This window comes from Bos indicus, chromosome 3 (assembly GCF_029378745.1).
Source record: "Bos indicus isolate NIAB-ARS_2022 breed Sahiwal x Tharparkar chromosome 3, NIAB-ARS_B.indTharparkar_mat_pri_1.0, whole genome shotgun sequence".
Taxonomy (NCBI): domain Eukaryota; kingdom Metazoa; phylum Chordata; class Mammalia; order Artiodactyla; family Bovidae; genus Bos; species Bos indicus.
The window spans coordinates 97,756,257-97,772,660 of record NC_091762.1 but is presented as its reverse complement, the minus strand read 5'-3'; the positions used below and the strand labels follow the sequence as shown (position 1 = coordinate 97,772,660).

The window sequence follows — 16,404 nt, the reverse complement described above, 5'->3', positions numbered from 1 at the left end:
AAAAGTGAAAGTGAAGTCGCTCAGTCGTGTCGGACTCTTCGCGACCCCATGGACTACAGCCCACCAGCCTCCTCCATCCATGGGATTCTCCAAGCAAGAGTTCCTGGATTGGGAAGATGCCCTGAGTAGGAAATGGCAACTTGCTCCAGTATTGTTGCCTAGAAAATTCCATGGACAGAAGAGCCTGGTGGGCTACAGTCCATGGAGTCTCAAAGACTGAGCATATATAAGAAGTTTACCCTTTAATAATGGGCACCAGGTGTCAGGGTGGTGGTAACAGGATCATACTTGGTTTTAGAATGATCACTCTGATTAAATATAAAGCAGCTCGGGTAAGGCAGGGGAGAAAAGAAAGCGGCAATGGGTATGGAGAGAAGTAGATGGTTTAAAAGGTATTTAGGGGCAGAACTGATGGGGAGTGAGCTGAACAAGGACTGCGGAATGAGGCATCCCTGGGTTCCTGGCAGGTGGTGTTGTGTCCTTCATCATGACTGTGAACACACAGGGCAGAGGCTCTGGGGTGAAGGAAGAGGCGAGCAGTGAGGGGTGTAGATGTGCAGGTGTCATGTGGACATCTGGGAGGAGGTGACCAGTGGCACCCAAATGCATGGATCAGGAACCTCAAAGTGTAAACTGAGGTCAAATATATATTTGCCATCAGTCACTGATTCAACAAATATTATTAAGCACTTACAACATACTGGCCCTGAGCAAGAATCTCATAAAGCTCATATTCTCATGGGGGTGGGGAAGAAAGACAGTCATCAAGCAAATAAATAAATAAGAAATGCACTGCAGACTTTAGGGAGGGTGATGTGTTAAAAGAGTGATGGCAAGGCTACTTCATCAGCTTGGACAGTTGGAAGTCAAGGACGTGGACTCGGAAGTCAAGGCCTCTCTGAATGACATGGAGGCAGAGTGTGCAGATCAGAGGAAGTGGGGACAGGAATGAACTGGGAGAGGGCCTCAGCGGTTAGAGAGCAGTGGGAACTGGGAGGTGTGGTGTGAGACGAGGCCGGAGGGGTCACCAGAGGCGGATCATCAGGCAGCAGCCAAGATGATGAGTGTGGATTTCAACTCTGGACCGTGTGCACGCCAGGGGCAATGGGAACCAAGGGGAGTGAGAGCAGCAGAGGGCAGCTTTGTAGAGGGAGAGGGAGGAGGCTGGAGACGGAGGAGAGGGCAGGGGGAGAGGAGCCCACAATGGGGACGAGAAGCCACAGGCAGGAGGAGACTTGAGGGGGCAGGATGGGTTTCTCAGTAAAGGAAGAGCGGTCACACAGGCTGGGGAGGAGGTGGAGTCCTGCCTGCCTGGAGTGAAGAGGAGCCGGAGGAAAGCTTGGCAAGGACAGATTAAGCAGAGGGCTGGAGCGGAAGCCAGACGAGACGGCAGGGGCATTGCTAGTGCACATGGGCAGTGAGTGTCGACAACTCTTTCAGGAAACCTGGATGTGAAAAGGAAGACATGGCAGCAGCTGGGTGATGTAGGTGGCCCCTTGGGAGTGTTTTGCTTGCTTCCATAAGAAATGAGTGATCAAAGCATATTTAAGCTGGGAAGGAACCAACTGAGTGGAAGGAATAACGTACTCAGGAAGGTAGGTGGGCTGAAATTTAGAAAGAGAGAATGACCAGTCCCAAATAAGACAAGGAAACTCTTCTTTTGGACACGAGGCATAAAACTGGGCGGGGGTGGGGGGGTGGGGGGCGGTCCAGTAAGTTTGTAGATATGGTGGATCGAAGCTGTGGGATTTATTTTTCTTTTCTCTGTGAAGGAGGAGACAAGGCCATCTTTTGAAAAAAGAGATGTGGACTTGCACGGGAAAAGTAGAGAAGCTTTAAAGAGGGTTTGGAAAATTGAGGAGTGGATGAGTGAGGGAAACTTGGAGGGCGTGGCCTGTGGGGCTGAAGACAGTAAGTCTGTAATGGCCTCAAGCCATACGGCTAAGGTGTTTTCTTCTAGATTGTCCCTTAGTAATGGGGACCAAACCAGATACAAAGAACATCATGTGAATGGGGTCCAAAGCACATACAAAACGTCTCTGGGTCCACTGGGCTGCCGGGGCAAGGGCTACGATCCGCCCTTACAGGTGAATACATCAAGCGCCTACCTCATGTGAGTGCTGCACGGGGCTTTCGGAAACAAGAGTAAACAGAACTGGGGACAGCTCAGAGTTAGGGCAAGGCAGGGCTGGGGCTCAACCTCAAGCTTATTGACATTCCTTTCCAATTTCCGCTTTCCATTGCCTCTCACTGGGAGCAGGCGGGAGGGGCCTGAAAGTTGACAAGCACTGAACGATCGTGAACTTCAATGATATGACCGTCATGAAGTCATGCCAGCCCTACAGTGCAGCTCAGCAAGGAAGGGAAACTTGTTTTCACAACTCAGGAGTAACGATGACCAAACTATCACCCAAGCAGCCCTCTTAACCATCTGAGAGGTAAGTTTTCAGCTGAGGGCACCGGACTTGGGGGGAAAGTGGTTCACAAGAAACCGTGTGAAGAGTCGATCAGGGGACAGCTTGCAGGTCTCAGTGTGGCGTTTTTTCAGCCCTCCCTGACTGAGCTTGCAGTGTGTCAGGCCCTGTATGAGGCACGGATGATGGGGAGGTGAGTTTGACACGGTCACACTAACGTCTGAGGCAGACACGTGGCAGATGACTTTATACCATGGCGTGACAGCGACAGTTGGTCACTGGGAGGCACCAGGGACCTGCTGAGTCACATTCCAACAAGTGTAACAGAATCAGAGGTCGGCCACCCCTTGGGGAGGCAGGGCTGTGTCCCCAGGAAGGACTCTTTCTCAGGATGACCTCCTAAATTAGGCTCCATCATTTCAGACAGTGGGCAGACTACAGGTTACCTCTGCTTGTCTAAAAATAAGTGTCTGCCTAAATCAATTAACCATGAATCAGCCATCCAGGGAGGCAGCTGAGCTTCAGAACAAACCCCAGATCAGAGTCAGCCAGGTGGGTTTCAATCCAGGCTCTGAAACTTCATAGCCATGACTTCCAGTTGGTCACCTAATCTCTCTGTGTCTTGAGATCTGGACCTCCAAAATATATCCTACAATTGGCCATTTTTCTCTGTCTCCACTGCTCTGACCTCAGTCTATGGCACCGCTGCATCAGCCTCTCGACTGGCTCCCATTCAGTCCCTCCCACTGAAGACTCCACATCATCTTTCTCCTGCAAGAAGAGTAAGTCAAGCTACTCATCGTGGCCTTCATGGCCCAAGACCGTCCCTTGCCCACCACCCTGGCCTCAGTCTCCCTGCACTCATGACTCTGCAGCTGGCTGGGGCTTCTTCACCCCTTGAGCATGTTGGCCTTTGAACCTGTTATTTATTCTGCCTCTTTCACGCCCCCTCAGAATCACATAGGACTGCCTCTTCCACATCCAGTTCCCAGCTCGAAACCACCTCTTTGAACAGGTCTTCTCCACCCACCCCAGCTAACACAGCTACTGTCTCACTCAGATATACATCACAGCCTTTCATCAATACCTGAAATTATCTGATTTGTTTGTGGACATATTTGTGCCTGCTCCACAATCTGGTACAAGGCCTGTTCTAAATGCACACACTGACTGGTTGAGTCTTACTTTCTTCATCAAAACCTGGCAGCTGGACACTTAGAGACTAGTGGGTAGGAGCACAGCTTCTGAAGTCAGCCCTCCTGGCTAGGACTCCTGGCTCTAGTCCTAAAACTGTGTGATCTGGGTAAGTCACTTAACATCTATGTGTCCAGTTTCCACATCAAAAACAGGGATAATATTAGCAGTCAACAGAAGGGAGAGTTATGTGTTATGAAGATTAAATGAGTTAATATGGACCTGAAATATCCTGCTGCTGCTGCTGCTAAGTAGCTTTAGTCGTGTCCGACTCTGTGCGACCCCATAGACGGCAGCCCACCAGGCTCCGCCTGTCCCTGGGATTCTCCAGGCAAGAACACTGGAGTGGGTTGCCATTTCCTTCTCCAATGCATGAAAGTGAAAAGTGAAAGTGAAATCGCTCAGTCGTATCTGACTCTTAGCGACCCCATGGACTGAAGCCTACCAGGCTCCTCCATCCATGGGATTTTCCAGGCAAGAGTACTGGAGTGGGATGCCATTGCCTTCACCTGAAATATCCTAAGTGCTCAGAATAATTAACGATTATTATATTCTCTCTGCTCCCGTGTACTTTCCTGTCTCTGTAATTTGCATTACCTGTACCGTAACTAGCTTTTCTGTGTTCACCTTCGGCATGAGACTCTGAGCTCCTTGCAGATGGAGACTGTGTCTTAGCCCTTTCTAAGTCCTCCATACACAGTAGAGTCTGGTAAAGAATAAGAGCTTAGTAAACAGATGGAGAATAGGTGGGAGAGATAGAAGAGAGAAAGAAGGAAGAGGAAAGAAAGAGGAGAAAGGAAGGCAGGAGGGAAGGAAAATGCGAGTCCAGGTTAGAGCCCTACCTTTGGGGAAACAGGCAAAGAGACAGGGAGTCTCTCCAAACCCTCCCAAACCCCAGAAAAGAAGCTCAGTCTAGCAATCGTTGGTTGGTCTTCATCTCACTAAGTGCTCCAGGCACGAGGCTAGGACCCCCAGGAGCTGGTGTCCGAGCCTTGACCTTCACTTGCTCTACACAGCAGCCTCCTTTCCCAATCCCCCACCTCTGTCCCAAGTACCTCTCTTTAAACATCTGCGTCCCCAGGTCTGGTGGACCCTTCAAGGCCCGCTTCAGTGACCCACTTCGCAGGGACCCTCCCTGATTTTCCAGCTAGGGGTCTCCTGCCCTCCTGAGAACCCCCTTCTGTGCCTCTCGCATGTGAGCTCCTTGAACCGCACGTGTGTCTACAGCTCATCTGCCTTGTTAATGTGAGCTTGCCCAGGACCAGGTCCGTATCTGCTCCTGTGTTCCTGTGCCCAGGCCAGGGCCCGGCACGGGGAGGCTTCAGCAGGTGTGTTGAACTGAAACGTGCCCCGTGCATTCCTGCCAGGGTTGAGGGCAGGATCTCAGTCACTGCATCTCCAGTGCAGGACTCACCTCTGACGATGCTTAGTTTGTGAGGCGAGAGGGGTGGCTTAGGGACTGCATCTTTCTTTTTTTTTGTGGCAACTCCTGTGACGCTTCTGTTCTTCAGAACATCTGTTCCCCAAATCATGACTGCCAAGTTCTTCGTGTACTTGGAATCTCCTTGGGTGACTTGCAGCTGGTGCCATTTCTCCTCATCAACCCAAATCCCGCTTCCCAGATGGACCTGAAAGGGATAAGAACGCAAGCGAGCACCTGTTTAGTCGGACAGGATGGCAGCGGGAAGCTTTTCCTGTCCTTTAAAAGACAGTGCTGCACAACTACAAGAGATCTGCTCCATAAATACTAACTACCTTTCTTTCAGGGAAATAAAAATACGCATTTACTGAACACCCGTAATGCGCCAGGCCTTATGCTAGTGCTTTATATTTACTCTCTCAGATCTTCACAGCAACCCTGGAAGGAAGGTGCTGGGACTCTATTTTCATTTCAGGTAGAAAAGCCAGGTTGGGAGAGGTGCAGCCACTTTTGAAAAGTCACTCAACTATGAAGTTGCAGAGTGCATTTATGTTGTCCGGGTGGGGCTCTCTAGGTGACTCCAGGGTACAGCGGGGTGTGGCAGCCATAGCCGCTGGAGTGGGGAGGGAAACTGCCCAGGTCCTGCCACTAGCGGAGTGTGTATGCATGTTCTTTCTGTCTCTGGCTTCAGTTTCGGGGAGCTGAGCAGGGAGAGTTAGATTTCAGCTAAGTTCTTTCTGGCTCAGAAAACCTATGATTTTAACAAATTAAACACAACCACTGTGTCCCTGGTCTGATTCTGACGGCACACAGAACAAAACACAACCTTCTGCTCCTTATAAGGGAAGCGCTCAAAGTTTCAGAGTAGAGTCCATAAACGCAAATGTCCCAGAATAATCTAGCAAGGAGCTTTGAAATTTCCTTTTCCTTTCTGGCTCTTTTAACAACTTAAAAACCATTTGCTGATGTTAATCATTTAAAAATGAAGTTCTGACTTTGACCTTGCCATTCATGCTGTGTTTCTACCGAGTCCACGGAGGGTGGACGTGGCCTCTGTGGGGACAGTGGGAGAGGCAGCCACTGATGAGTTAAATTTTCTGAGGGGACTGGAAAGTCCCTGCCAAGGTCCTTGTCTTCAGAGACTGTCAGTCGTGGACCTTGCATGGTCAGGAGATATCCTGGGAGAGTCCTGGTCTGAGAGACACCCCGACTGACGGCAGACTGGCAGGACTCAGGGTTCAGAGATATCTGAAGAGCTCTCTACTGAAGATCGACTTGGAAAGCACAGTGAGCATGCACAGATGGGCAGACAGGTCAACCAGCAACGCTTCTTCCTTCACCAATTACTGGCATTTTCAGACCATGAACAAGAAAAAACAGAGCAACACAGCCCACCCACGAATGTCAGTAGGTAAACAATCTAACATTGCCACATCCACTTCACTTCCTTTTGCTCAAATGATCATTCAGACCTCTGCAGGCACCATATCAGATAACCAGATCCACGTGGCCTCCCTGTGCTGCAAACCTCGTGCTGCAACTCTGCTCACACAGCTTAGGAAGATAAGCAGCCCTTGAGTGGGATGTGGTGGCCTGGGGCCACTGGGCAACATCCACCCAAGGTCGAGTCTGGCCTTCTCTCTGCAGCCTGAACTGCAGGTGGGCATTCTGTATTCCAGATCAGGCCTGCTGGCGACTAGCTCCCTCCTGCTCCCTGTGGGATCCCAAGTCACCTCCCTGGATGACTCTGTGGCTACCCATGCAAGCGCCCTGAGATAGGAGAAAACAAGGGATGTGAATTAGATTAAACACTGAAAGAGAAACCCTTGGAGATGGAGAGCAACTTCCATTTTCCAAAGGTCTTTGCTCTTTTCTGCTCAAGCCTTGTTTTCCTACAACCTTTCAATTTGTTGTTCTTTAAAGAGAGGTGGTAGTCATCTTGGTCAATGTTCTTCTACAAGAGAAAGGGGACACTAATATTTCTTTGAGTACCCATTATGAACTAGGTATTCCACTCTTAGTTATAAACATAATGACCTTAAGGGATGGAAATAAGTAGAAATATTTACAGACAGGGACAGAGATTCAGAAGGACTAATTAATTTTCCTAAGACATACTATTAGGAAATTTTGGAATCAAGGTTCAACTCTAAACCTGTGTGACCCTGCAGCCCACACTCTCGTGGCCTCCTGCTGCTGCCAGTGTCATGGTGGTGCTGACGTGGTGGAAACACAGCAGATTTATGTTCATCTGGCTTTCCTCCTGGGCCTCCCTCTGCACCTGCCTGGCCACTTTGCTGGCCAGCACCCACTGTGGGTCACACTGCAGTCAGGGAAACCTGGAGAAAAGCCACTGGCTGGCCTTCCTGTCCCCAGTCCCTGCCCTGACCAACCCACGCTGTAAACACTGCCAGATCAATTCCCTAAAACACAGCTTTCCTTCTTTGACTAGATGACTTCCGCAGTCTTTCAACTGTGTTTTTATGTTAACCTTCTGGAATCTTGAACGGCCCCGTTTTCTGTCACATCAAATGCAACGTCCTCAGTTGGTTTTAAAGGTCCTCTAGAATCCTGTTTCCATTCAACCTATTAAGCATAGCATGTCTACCACTCAACGATGTCCCTAAACTCACTCATTTCCTCCTACGTCCAGTGTCTGGTGACAGAAAAAGGACAGGCTCTAGAGTTTCCTCTCTGTGTGAATCCGAGCCCTTCTACCCACCAGCTGTATATCTTGGGCTAGTCACTCTACCTCTCTGAGCCTTTCTTTCCTCAGCTGTACTTGAGGCAGATCACCACCTGAATAAAGAGCTATTCTGAAGATAAATGAGATAACATGCCGACAGTATCAGGAGGGTAGCGCACACCTGAAACTGTTACTTCTGCTGCCTTCTTTCCCCCATCTATGTCTCTGTTCATGCCTCTCCCCCACCCAGGGATGTGAGCCTTCCCTTACATCTCCTTAGCCTGATAAGCTTTTAAACCCCAGCCCCCAATGAAACAAAACCTCCTTCACTACTCTTGGGCTAAGTTCTATCCACTCTGAATTTCTAACTTACTAAGAGCCCTCACTACCTTCGCAGTCCATCTCCACGGGGAGAGGTCCAGGCTTTGCCTCTTTCGTCCCCTACAAGGTGGCCCAGACTAGTCTGAACACAAAGCTGTAAGAAACTGATGCACATATTTAATATGTCTTAATGGCACTGGCTTTCAGTTCAGATGAGCTGCTGTTCCTTGAAGAAGAAAATACTTTCTGAATGCACTCGAGTACAAGGCCAGCTACAGCTACAGCACAAAAGGAAACAGCCCTGGGTGAGACGGGTCACAGGGACAGGCTGGGCATTTGGGACAAGGGTTCCTGAGGTCAACAGAGCTCAGGGGCACCTGGAGCAATGCCCCGCTTTCAAGGATGCAGCAGAACAGACTGGCAAGAGCACCAGCCTCAGAGCCAGGTGACCTGGCTTCTAGTCCTTGCCTGCCTCTGCTCTGGTGTACAGCTGTAGACGAGCCCCCCTTCTGGATGCATTTCCCCATCCACCCCGTGTATAAATTACACTACTTAAACTTTGATGGTCTTTGAAGCTTTACGATTCAATGAGTTTTTTTTTTAAATTTTATTTTATTTTTAAACTTTACAATATTGTATTAGTTTTGCCAAATATCTTAAGACAAAGAAAAGAGATGCACTTGAGCCAAATCGGAAAGTAACTTTTATGGCAAACCCTTACTCACATAAACCACAGTTCACTATTGGTCCGAAATGTTAGCCTTAACGCTTTCAAGGGAGGTTATTAAAAACATGGCATCTGGTAGGATGGGACTTGATCAAAGAATGCCTTTGTGAAATGTTTCAGAGGACAAAACTAGTTTCCTACTAGGAAACGGATCTCATTCCCATGCTCTGCGCATCACAGAGATCGAGGCAGAAAGAAGGAAGGGTCTGAAACGACAGCAGAGCCAAGAATAATAATGACTGCTTCTGGGATGCGGGGGATTGCTGTTCCAAGCAAGCTGCTGTGCGTTTCCAGGGTGTCTGCTTCCTTCCCCTCCCTTCATCAATTCCTTTGACTATGAATTGGTGGAAACAAAAGCCAGTTAGTTTTATAGCAACATATTGGCCATAATCAATGATAAAACAAACTTGGCACTTTCAAGACAGGTTGTGCAGCTTGAGTATGAAAAAATCAAATGACATTTGAGAGACACAATTTCCTGGCAGGAAAGTGATCCTTTCGAAAGAGACCCTCATAATGCCCAGAAACTGTCCACCAGTCTTTAAAGCAGGAGAGAAAGAGATTTCTCTTAGAAGCTACTTTAAGAAAAAGTCTGTAGTCATTTCACTATGTGATTGTGCCTGAAAAGAAATCAACGGAGACAGAAAAGTCTTTTCTTCATCTCTAACTGCTGAAGGTTCACCAGAGTTAGATACACAGTTTAAGTCGTTTTTAATGACGGGAGAGCATTTATTTGATCCTACCTGGCACAGCTAGAGATGCTGAGGCCCAGAGAAGGGAAGCCCCCACTCAAAGTCACACAGGTAGGGCAAAGAGTTAAGCTTACACTCGGGCTCCAGGCTGCCTACTTCCACTCTGTCATGCCACCTCTTCCCTGCAAAGCAGATTCTTAAAGCCTGTAGGCTACAGCAAGGCAGGGAAGAACAGGCCTATGGTTTGACCCATCAGTTCTGCCTCTGCAGGGGAGGAAGTGCTCTGAGGGAGTTGCGGGCACATGGATAGAAAGAGGAGGGCAGCATATCCAAGGGAGCCCTGAAGACCAACAAGTTTCATTTCCTTGGCTTGGCAATGCTTGCTTTGGCTCAGCCTGGCCAGCTGCAGGGATGTATCTGGAGAAACCCAAATAAAACAACCTTTCCTTTCTCATCAACCCACTGGGGAACGATACTGGATAAACAGAGACCTTTTGAAGCATAAGGCAAGAAAAACAGACTGACACAGATGAGTCTCTGGGGAGAAGGAGAGGTGATGTCTATAATGCATGCCATGGTGGCAAAGACTATTATAGTAAAACTGAATATGACCAGTGCCTAGACAGAGAGCCAGTATATTTCCTCCAAGATGAATTCATTTGGATGTAGGAAGAATATTAGAAGTTTTCTCCTTGCCCTGCTGCTATGTCATATATGTGACTTTAAGACTTCCAAAGGCTATTCCGTTACTTTTCACCCTGCACTAATAGAACTACTAATAGTGCTTAAGTTTTCTTTCTTAACTTTTTTTCAAGAGTCTTACAAAAAAAAATCTGAGGAGTTGTATGTGGCCCTAGGACTGTGGGCTAACCAAGCTGAATGTACAACTTGAAATCAGCTTAGGGGTAAGGAGCATGTCCCATTCACCTCTGTATCCCTGGCATTTAGGGTTAGGGTAGGACTTACAACACATAAGTACTTTGCAAACAATGAATGAATGACTATTCAGTCACAGCCATATCTGTAAATCAGATATCTCATCTCGAGATCACCTTATACATTTTATGCATCTGGTTTCATCAGATTATCATTTTAAATTATCTTTCTCACTAATAAGCTATTTTTAAATGTCAGTTTAGTTTTACAGTTGCTTTGGCCCAATATTTACCATAAAAAAAAAGAAGAGAAAAAGTCCTAGTAAAGCTCCCCTGATTACAGCACATGGATTCTGGAAGCAGTCACAGAGCTAGGCCTGCAGGCCAAGCAGTTGCTGTATCTCGGGAGCTCCCACCATACCCTCCTCCTTCGCACTGACTAACCAACACTTGTCGGGAACGGAGAGTGAGCTTGAAACACTACCTTGCCATTGTCTAGGATATACTTGTCCATGACAGGTGCAGGAGCGGGGTAATAGGACGACGTATTTGCTTCCTCACTGAAAGTGCTCCGTAACTCCGGCTCGGGCTCGAGACATTCTGACTTTACTTTTTCCAAGTCAATGGCGGGACCTAGGCAGTTAAGAAAAGAGATCTGTCTAGAACTCCAAGGAAAATCAAAGGCAAATATTTTAACTAGGCATCTGTCAGCACATGGTGGCACACACAAACTATGCTTATTGCTGGCTTATTTTGGTCCGTTGGACTACACTTAAACCCCAGCTTGGAAATAAGAGGAGGTATGAGCATCACAGGGGAAAAGCTGGCAGACAAGAGTGGACTAGATTCTAATTAAACATGAATGAGAAGCAGTCTTCTAGGGTGTCACTGTCTGAATGAAAATGCGAGGGATTCAACTTCCTGCAGGGGAAAGAGGTCCTTTTAAGACTAGGGTGGAGACAGGGTAGCAATGACTGCAGTATGCAAACTGTGTATTTGCCAAAACCCCATCCCTGCAGCCTACGTGAAGTAGGCCGCAGCAGAGGATAGGAAAGCAGGGGGAGAAATGCAAAGGCCTCCCCCCCGCCCAAGACCTAGTATCTAGACAAGCGCATTTCAACCAAGAAATTAAAGTACAATACAGATTAAGCCCCTGATTGCCTGAACCGGCAGCTATCCTGATTTTTATTTTAATGCAATCAACACAAATTATGTACAGTTAAAACAGTAAAAGGCAGGAGATAAATGGTGGTGGTTTCTAAGGAGGACTTTTTTTTCCTCCATTAGCTTTTTAAAATGATGGACTATTTTTCAAATCACCTGTTGTGTCTTGATTACCAAAGGGCAGTAAAACAGGGTAAGGCTGGATAACTTGATTAACTTTTATAGGCGAGCAAATCCAAAGGCCAACGGAGAGTTTTGGCATCCTGCAAATTCTCCCTATGCAAGTATTTCAGGAGTTAACTGGGATCAGAAATTTAGCTACTGCCAAAGCCAGTCCCCAAGACTGTGCAAGTAGCTTAAGTCACCAGTGAGTTTCATGGTCCAGCCTTCCCTTATTCTTACCATGTGGGCCGTTTGGTACGGAGCTGTTTGTGTGCCAAAGCCCTCACCAACAACCTGGCTGCAATTTACTGTGCTAAACTGCCATACCCTTGGCTTTGCCTGGTGGTGAGGAAGGTATTGTGATTTTGTTACAAAAATTCCTCACAATAGGGCTTCCTAGACTGATAAAACCATTTCTGAGTTGCTGGTAGCTGCAAGACAGATCTCTGAAGTCTCCAACAATGTAGGTGCACGTGTGTGTGCTCAGCACATGAGTGCGTGCTCAGTCACTTCAGTCTTGTCTGACTCTGTGCGACCCTGTGGACCCTAGAATCCACTAGACTCCTCTGTCCATGGGGTTTTCCCGGCAAGAATACTGGAGTGGGTTGCCATGCCCTCCTCTAGGGGACCTTCCTGACTCAGGGATCAAACCCACGTCTCTGGTCTCCTGCGTTGGCAGGCGAGTTCTTTACCACTAGTGGCACCTGAGCGGCTCAACGAAGTGTGAAGGCACAAAGCTGAATGCAGCGAGGCTGGGGAGCGGCGCAGAGCTCAGTGAAAAGCAGGGCTCATCGTGGGAGACCGAGTCTAGGTCTTACTCCTAGTTTGGATAGATTTTAATTGTGTGGCCACAGGCGAGTGAACTGTGGATGCACAAGCTGTCAGAATGAGGGACTGACAGCATCGTCACCATTCTAGGAGCATCTTCCAGTTCTGTGTGACCTACTCAAGAGCTGGGCCTAAGGCTTTCTCTTCTTTGCCCCCAGCCCCTGGCATGAGGAGGTGTTCTCTGACTGCTAAATGAACAAAAGAATGGCAAGAATGAATGAATAACTCTAAAGTTTCAGAAGCAGATGCCATAGTTTCTCCTCTCTTTGTATGAGATCTCGGTTGTGTTTCTGAGATATAAGCAAACTCAGGTGGAGCATTTGATCTTTTCTTAGGTCAGGGAAGAAGCAATTACTTTGGCTTTCCCCAAAGGGCATGGCTAAGTTGGCACCTGAGGTCTCTTCCTGCTCTGACATTCAGCAGCAAGATAAAGGAATGGAACCATGCAGCCAATGGAGCACAGGTCATCTTAGGAAAAGATAGTGTAACTCCTCTAAAGCCTCCTTTTCCTTGCATGAGAGGAAGATGGTGGACAAGAGAACAAACCTAGCTCAGCTCTGACTTCAGTCTAGTTCTCATCCATTTATCTCCACAACAGCTGCCAAAGAAATCTACTCACAACCAAATCATTCCCGGCTTAGGCTCCCACTACCCTCAAAATTGTGTACCATAGCCTCCTTAAGACCCTGAATATAGCCAGCTTCTTCTTGATCTCTGCTGCTCAATTCCTGCTCTCCCCAGATGTTGTCCCTCAGGCGCTGTGCTGTCCCAAGCTTCTGAGCCTTTGGACGTGCTACTGTTTTGGCCTTGAATGCCATCTCATCTGCCTGTCAAGTCTCTGGTCAGACTGCAGAACAGAGCTTAGGTGTCTCCTTTGTGAGGCCTTGCTCTGATCACTACCAGGTAGGGGGTCTCTAAGTCGTAAATACTTCCAGCACATTATATTTGGAATCATCTACCAATCTGTCTGCTGTCCACATCAAATTGTGAAGCTCCTCAAGGGTAAAGTTTTACTCTCTTTGTAATCTTGGCACCTAGGGCAATGTCTGGCATGGTGCAGGCTCTCAGTAAATTCTTCATAACATGAGAGCAGCGAGTGAGTTGTGGGCAAGAAAGAGACTTAAATGGGTTGAGGCACAGATTCTGAAATAAAGCCCTGCTGCTGAGTGGAGGTGCCTGAGGTGAATGGGATGTTTATAGGTATTTGTTCTCAAATACCTGTAACCTTTTTGCAGCCCAGGAAGTAGAAGTTAGGGCTGTAAAATGGAAACTGGAAACATCTAGCCAGGGGAACGGACAGTTCTGCTGGCTACACAGAGACACATAAGAGCAGGAGCTGAGAGCAAAGAGTCACCTCTCTGGCTCCACCCTCACTGGTCCTCTCTTCTAACGCAGACTCTGCTCCCTAGTGGCCTGCCTAGCCAGCTCCTAGGGACTCCCTCCTCCCCTGGTAACAGCTGCACTCCTCTATTCCTCTCTCTGCCACCCCCACTAGACTGTGAGGCCTGAGGGCAGACAGAGACTGTGTCTTTTTATATTAGAGACCAGGGCTCAGCACAGTGCCTGTTCCAATTCAATTGTCAACAGGTGATTTTACACATCAATAATTACTTAACCTTTCTGACTCCTGTTGCCTCATCCTGAAAGGAGGAATGACAACAGTGACTCAGCCAGGCTGCAGCGTAAAGGAGTGAACCTCATATATGTAGTGATTCAGACTCTGGCACAGCGTGGGTGCTCAGTAAATGGTGGCTCACTACCCCCACCCCCGCCCCTGCCCCACGCGGGGGTGGTATTTGGGTGCTCAAGTTAGTCATTGCTAATCCCTGGGAACCAGGGCCCCGCTGGTCTTTTGCCCCAAGTCCATGGCACGAGCCTGGCCCAGAGCAGGTGTTCAGGCCCTCATGGCACACACCCACACTAGGCTCCCCTCTGCCAGTTTGCTCAGGGACCAACAGAGTTTCGTCGAACGCTGAGTCTATTGTAATGGGATCTTCCTGCTCCCAGGCTCTCAAGGAACTCTATTTCCTAACACCCCCGATCAGCACATTTAATACCTGACGGCTGCCAGGGATTAGCACTGCTCTCTGCCACTGCCTCCTCTGGCATTGTATTCAGAAGGACCTGGTGTCTCAGCGAGGAGGACAGACCAACCAAAGGCTCCTCCTGGAAGCAGTTCGTCAGGAGACCCGGGTGTGAATCCTGAGACACATCTCCTTCACCTCTCTGTGCCTCAGCTTTCCTGCCTGCGACATGGGGAGTGCCAATAGCCTCCAGAGAGCGAGGCAGGCGCACAATGGAGGCTCGGACACCGGCTCAGAAAATGGCAGATGAACGAAGGGATGAATCGGTCAATAAAGCAGCGTGTTCAGTAGTACAGAGTCAGAAAGAAAAGGAACAAAAAGCATGTGGTTTCTTCCCAGAAAGGAGGGAGGGCCTCTAGTGCTTTTAATTTAAAAGGGGGAGAAAAACACTTCACTGCAAATTTTAGTCGGCTCCACTACGATGCTGGCAATTTACATCTCATTACAACAAACGCTTCAGATTGCTGTTTTGCTTTTAAAAATTTCTGAGGCATTGTTCTCCTTCAAACACATGTGACCAAATTAGCCACGATAATAAGCACTTGTGCTAAGAGACGGCACTGCACGATCTGGTGCAGATATTTTAAGTAACAAAGCAACTTTTTTTCACTTTGTGGGAAGAGTAGGAATCAAAAAAAAAAAAAAAAGCCTTTTGATCCACTTCAGGTTTATTTTGGAGAAAATATACCTTCCATGGAGAGAAACCTCTCAGCTGGGTTAAAAAAAAAAAAAAAAAAAAGCTTTTGAAAGAGTATAAAAGACAGCGCTTGTCTTTTCATTCAGTCATTCATGAGCCCATTCATCACACAATCCCTGACTGCATACCAAGATCGAGCCCTGGAAGAGGCATTGGGGACCCGGAGACAAATACAGCATGCCCCAGTTCTGGAGACGCTGAGAATATAACACGTGAAACTCTCATTATACTGCATACAAACAGCTGTGAGCTGATGGACAAACACTGGATTCAAAGCTAGAAAACCTGCTGCAAATCCTGGGTCTATTATTTCCTTTACCTTTTTAAGCCCCAGAGGCCTTTCCCATAAAATGGGAATCGTGGCACACAGTAAGGGGCTTGGTAAACGTTTGCTGGCACAACAGATAAAGGAAACTGTAACATTCTCTATTCTCGTCTAGCTTAACTGGACTAACGCCATTCTTTCTGGAAATCTTTCTAAGACATTGATGCTTATGTTCTATTTGCGTGTTCAGTCATGTCCGACTCTTTGCTGCAACTCCTCTGTCCACAGACAGGAGGTTTAAAAATAACCCATTTCTTCAAAATATGTATGCTTGGACACTAAAAATCAATTCTGACTTCTGTTGAAACAGAAAGGCTAGTAATATTAGATTTTCTCTTGAAAAGTATTAAAGTCTTCCATTTATTCCTGCAAATGAACAGGACTTTTCTCTGCTATTGGTATAATTCTAGTTTCTTCCTAAATATAAAGTGAATCAAAAAATCAAATCAAAATCCTTAAAGTATATGCCTACTTTGGTGGCCCAGAGGCATACTGGGTTTGTCAAAAAAAGATGATTCTACTTGTGGAAAAGGAGTTGAGCATGGGAAGAGCTACAGCAAAGGAGGTGCACAGAGGCCTTGGAAAGAGATGGGAGATGGCCCGCAGCTGGGCAGGTGGATCTCCTCTCTCAGAAGGTATCGGCCATGCTCACCTGTTGCCACAGCTACGCATATGGTTATCGGCCCCGCTGTGCCTCCAGGGAGGGCAGGGGCAAACCTGGTCTCATTCCTTCAGTGAGAATCCATTAGGCACCCACCAAGTGCCAGCCCCGAGCAGGCAGCTTCAAATGATGTGCTGTCCAGTAGTGGAAAGAG

The 16,404-nt window shown here is 47.8% G+C and overlaps 2 protein-coding genes and 1 long non-coding RNA gene across 11 annotated transcripts in view; 1 reads left to right on the top strand and 2 right to left on the bottom strand.

The window, feature by feature from the left end:
• AGBL4 (AGBL carboxypeptidase 4) overlaps positions 1 to 16,404 on the bottom strand; it is a 1,471,661-nt gene that overhangs the window by 220,677 nt on the left and 1,234,580 nt on the right. The window lies entirely within an intron of this gene.
• Positions 1 to 16,404, bottom strand: part of BEND5 (BEN domain containing 5) — a 49,974-nt gene that overhangs the window by 5,381 nt on the left and 28,189 nt on the right. For all 4 annotated transcript variants that reach the window (XM_019957507.2, XM_070786572.1, XM_070786573.1 and 1 more), the window contains 2 exons: positions 10,814 to 10,962; positions 5,023 to 5,236 (listed from right to left, as the gene is read on the bottom strand). In XM_019957507.2, the coding sequence (XP_019813066.2) occupies positions 5,023 to 5,236; positions 10,814 to 10,962 (363 nt within the window). The remainder of the gene's footprint in view (positions 1 to 5,022; positions 5,237 to 10,813; positions 10,963 to 16,404) is intronic.
• The window catches only part of LOC139182245 (uncharacterized), a 37,303-nt gene that overhangs the window by 1,122 nt on the left and 19,777 nt on the right, over positions 1 to 16,404 (top strand). For both annotated transcript variants that reach the window (XR_011565892.1, XR_011565893.1), the window contains exon 2: positions 2,261 to 2,438. This is a non-coding gene — a long non-coding RNA (uncharacterized lncRNA). The remainder of the gene's footprint in view (positions 1 to 2,260; positions 2,439 to 16,404) is intronic.